The 5131-nt window shown below is 35.2% G+C and overlaps 1 protein-coding gene across 1 annotated transcript in view; it reads right to left on the bottom strand.

Annotated features, from left to right (window-relative positions):
- si:dkey-106n21.1 (solute carrier family 23 member 2) overlaps positions 1–5131 on the bottom strand; it is a 92902-nt gene that overhangs the window by 30389 nt on the left and 57382 nt on the right. The window contains exon 8 of the mRNA XM_037978055.1: positions 1238–1491. Within this exon, the coding sequence (XP_037833983.1) occupies positions 1238–1491 (254 nt within the window). The remainder of the gene's footprint in view (positions 1–1237; positions 1492–5131) is intronic.

The following is a 5131-nucleotide window of genomic DNA, read 5'->3' as shown; positions in this document are numbered from 1 at the left end:
ATTATTAACTCCAGCAGATTTGATATTTGACACTTTATAAGAGTTAAGGTACCAACTCTCCAAAAAGAGTTAAATTAACACTTTCTGGTGTGGACCCATATAGACACTTTAAAAGTGTTGAAATCAAATCTGACAGTGTTAATCTGGGCCTCCTGGATTTGCTGTGTACTGTAGTCTAACTGCAGCTTCTGGTGCAAAAAGGAAAATGTATTCCTTGGAGTCGATTTAAGTTTACAAGCATATTTTTAATTTTTGTTGAGAATTTTGGAGTTAACTAATTACTTAAAATCCATAAGCTATATCTTTTACAATTATAAAATGAGAATATATCCCCGAATAAACATTATGTTGCGGTTAAGTTTGACAATGAAAAGATCAACATATGATCAGTGTAAAAATGATGGCAGAACCTTTTAATTTGTGTTATTGGTCAATCTGTTTGTTTAAAATCCTACAGCAGCAGGTATAACTATAATGATATATGTAACTTTCTTCCGTCTGGTTTTTGTATTTGTGATTCCATTAGGAAAAAGAATCAGTGCACAGACGGAGCTTCTTACTGACTGTTTAAGCTGAAATTAAACTCATCACCTGATCTGGAGCAGCAGGTGATGAGTTCAGTCTCTGTTACCATGGTGATCTAAACAGGCTCAGAAATCCTCATATGTGATTCTGAAAACTCAGACTTTCAGCTCATCATAGCAGCTAAACTGTTTACCTCTCTTCATAGTCCAGCCCTCTGATAATCCACTGAGCAGCATCAGAACCTCAGGACACCTAAACTTCTTTTAACAGAAGTCTGACATATATTCATATATTCACTGTTTTAAAAGTCATGCTTATATATCCCTATATATCTGTGAGCAGGAACTGTCTCACTGTGGCCACAACAATGAACTGTAATCAAACTCTAGAGCAGAGCAGCTCTTTTAAGAGTTTTTCGACCATCTGCTTTGTGGTTTGATCAACTTGTTTTTTTTATTGAACAAGTTGGGGGATGGTCTGAACTGAAATGACAAATTATTCTCTTTAAGAGTTTTAAATATTGTGTGGACATGATTTATTTTGTAATTAATACTGAATTATAAGGCTTTTTATTCAAGGTTTTGACTTTTGCTGGTAGTGATAACGGGTTTTACCTCGGGGGCATAAACAACACAATTGCACCCCTATTAAAAAAAAAAAAAAAAAAGGGGGAAGCTGCTCTTTTTATTATATTGAGCAGACACCTATTTACCTTGGTGATTCCAAGTGCAGCTATGTTCTGGCTGTAGGAGGTGGTGCCATTCCCAGTTCCCCATAGTGCAGCCAGGATGCAGCCGATGCCCTCCACGGCGATACCTCGATTGATGGCATGAGTCGGTGGTGGGGGGGCGCCAGATAAACGAGCGCACGCGTAGTAGTCACCAATAGATTCCATGGTAGATGCCAAGACGCCCGCCATCATTCCCAGCACTGAGGACAAACTCACTGTGGGCAAACCCCATTGACCTGTCAACAGATTGGACAAACTTCACTTTCCAAAGACTTGTTTTAAAAATAAGGACTTTAAACATAATGAATGTTTCTGATAGTGCCACAATTTATTTCTACAAATTTTATTTGATTAAAAACTCAGCAGGCTGATTGTCTGAGATGAGTGAGGTGAACCCAATACTCACACTCATAATGAGCTCCAGGAAAAACTAATTTATTTAACATAAAAGAAACAAAAACAGCAACAAAAACTGAATAACAAAAACTTACAAAGTTCAGGACTGCAATAACATGAGGGGAAAACCTGACAGCACATGAAAGTTATTTTTGTTTTATTTGGGATCCACATTTAGGTCCACGCATCACTGAAACAATTTTTAGAAATAAAATAAAAACAAAACAACGAACAAACAAACAAACAAAAAAGATAAAAGAAGAAGACAACATGGCACATAATTAACTCTGGTGTAATACGTTCATTTTACAACCAGGAACTTACATTATTTATAGTTTACAAGAATATTGTTTTATCTGTCCTTTCAAATTGTTACTATCAATAAATATAACATCACTTGACATTGAATTCCAGAGTTGCATACCACGGACTACACAGTTCATTTCTGTACATTAGTTCTAACCTTTGGTAAAAATGCATCCCTTTTTAATAGCATGCCTAGTAATATGAAAATGTTTATTTTGACTAAACTATATTTTGAAATAAAAGCTTAATCTGTCTTTAATGGAAAGCCATCCTAACATGTCATGCATTTTTCTAACACTTGTAGAGTGATGACAACGAAGTACAATATGAGCTGCTCTATTTTAAATAATTTTAAGTTTTTAATATATTCTGTTAGTTCTCTAGACCAAACCATAGGACAGTAATTTAAATGAGACAGAATTAAGGCTTGGGTTATTTTTCTTACAGCATTTGATGACAATAGTCAAATAATAATAATAATAATAATAATAATAATACAATATTAATATTATTATTATTGCTAATCCTCCAACTATCTTAGTGGAGGGTTAGTGTATCTTTAGTATGACTTGTTTTAGATAAGTTTTACTCTATACTTTTGTGTTTTATTTTAGTGTCTCATGTTTTAGATTGTTTAGTTTCATGATTTCATCTAGATTATCTTAGCTCATATTTTAGATACTGTTGTATGTATTATGACTGTATTTTTGTGTTCACGTTGTAAAGCACTTTGAATTGCCTTGTTGCTGAAAAGTGCTACATAAATAAATTTGACTTGACTGCTGATTTGTTTAATCCATGATACTGTGCTATCTATTGTAAGACCTAGGAGTTTTGTGATAATGAATCAGTGAGTACGTGAGGAAGATGACCAGGTTTTAAAGGCTGAGGGTAACGAGGAAGTGGAAACAAATAACTGATTGGCAACAAGAGACAGGTGTGGGTGGTGAGGCAAGTTGACAAGTAATGAGGAGAGTAAAGTCAATGATGGCAAGAACACAAAGGACACAAGGATCAAAAACTATACAAAGACTTATAACATGAAACTAAACAAGAAATAAAACAGAACTATAGAAACACAAAACAATAAACCCAATACAAGAGAAACTTAAATAATAACTCAAACAAAACCCAAATCCTGACACTGACAAAGTGTCAGAAAAGAAAATTGAGAAGGAAGGTTTTTGTTATTATTTTTATTATGTCTAGGGGTAATAGATAAACTTTGACTGGGTAAATGACAACATAATTTAATTTAATTTAATTTAAAACAGTTCAAAGTGCAGTTTATTATGCTGGTATCTCACAGCTGCAACTGTTGGGAGACTAGCTGGTATCAAAAATCTCTCAAAATTAAGGGAAAATTGCAAGAAAATATGTGAATTTTTTGTTGCAGTGACACTGAATTCTAAGTGTTCATAACAAAGTGTCATTAAGCTGTATGGCTACATTTTGAGCAACCAGTTTTTGAAAATCAAGATCCATTTTCTTGTGCATGCCTTGTAAAACTATTTCTGGCCATGCACATTTTTTGATGTACACCTCAGCTTGCTTTGTATCCACCTCAGCATTAAATTAACAAAAATCATCACCTGAAAAAAAATTATCTTAAGTGTATTTTTAATTGTGAGTCTGGACAATGTCCCATTTGTTTACATAGAGGAACAGGACTTAAGACATGTACAACATAAAAGTGGGAACCATACTCAAGATTTGATCTGATAATGAGATGAGTGTGCCCTTTACCCATTTTTTAACCAAACACTGGACAGCTACTAAGTAACTGAGAGAGATCATTGAAATGAACTCTCACCAAAACCTAACCTGAAACATTACCAGTACATACCTAACGCCAACATAAACTGAATTCACATTTTAGCCTTAAACCTAAACCCTAAAGTCAATATCACACTGGACAAAATAAGCCATGAATTACAGAAATTGACCATGCAAAACACCATTCCACTGCTTGTTGGTCGCAAGAGCTTTAACTGAAAATTGTCCTGTTTTCTTACTTGGCTCTGTTTACATCACAACAGGGAAAATCTCCCCTTTGGAAAAAACACTGTAAGGTATTTCATCTGTAAATTTAAGCATACATGAAAACCAAGCTGAACAACTGCACCTGTACCTGTTTGCACTTAAAGACAGGCATGAACAGATGTCAGTAGTTTACGCAGAGATAACATCCAACATAGTCTTTAGATGCACTTAACATCTGTCAGTTTCTCAGATTGATGATCCTGTTACTCTGACTTTTGGGATGCATGGTTTGAATCAAGTTCATTTCAAAGGTACAAAAAGACAGATGCTGTTTCTTATTCTTAAAATGTCTCTGAAATAGCTTGAAGTATGTGCAGAAACAAATAGTGGATACTTCAAGTACACGATTTCTTTAGGGAAAGTTTTTCTGACAAAATCTGTGCAAAGATGGGACTGAAACATTACCACAGGGAACAGCATTTATCAAATTTTTTTTTTTAGTTGGCATTTAAATGTACTGGTACCATAAACAAGTAAACAAACAAGACGATTACTGCTGGCACCGTTAGATGATGAGTGGGAAACAGTTTCTCAGAAAAACTATTCCTACAGAACTCTAACATCCTTCAAGTTTTATATATCTTGGCTCATCATCTCAGGTGTTACAGATATATTGTGTGGGAGATATACACACAGTTCAAACATTTTCTCCTCTGCTTCTTAAAACCTACATAATCAGTGTCAAATCTGCCATTATTTGAATCCTTAACCATAAAAAAACTTGTTCCATCAAATAGAGTAAAATGATATTTAGAATAAGATAGAAACAGACCAAAATTAAAGGCTTAGCATTTCTTGAAGAAATGCATACTGCCTGCCGCCTTTCATTTTTAAACATTATTCTATGATGAGAAGGGAAGGAATTATATCTGTTTTATTCAAAATGTGTAAATGACTTTCTACAAAATGTTGCAAAATGTGTTACCCCTCAGAGTATGTGTTGAGGATGACTCTCAGGTATTGTCACACAAATCTTCCATCCATTCTCTTTCGCTTATCCGGGGTTGGGTCGCAGGGGTAGCAGCCTAAGCAGGGAGACCCAGACTTCCCTCTCCCCAGCCACTTGAGCCAGCTCCTCCGGGGGAATCCCAAGGCGTTCCCAGGCCAGCCGAGAAACATAGTCCCTCCAGC

Source organism: Kryptolebias marmoratus, linkage group LG11, assembly GCF_001649575.2.
Source record: "Kryptolebias marmoratus isolate JLee-2015 linkage group LG11, ASM164957v2, whole genome shotgun sequence".
NCBI lineage: Eukaryota > Metazoa > Chordata > Actinopteri > Cyprinodontiformes > Rivulidae > Kryptolebias > Kryptolebias marmoratus.
This window is presented reverse-complemented; position numbering and strand designations above follow the sequence as displayed.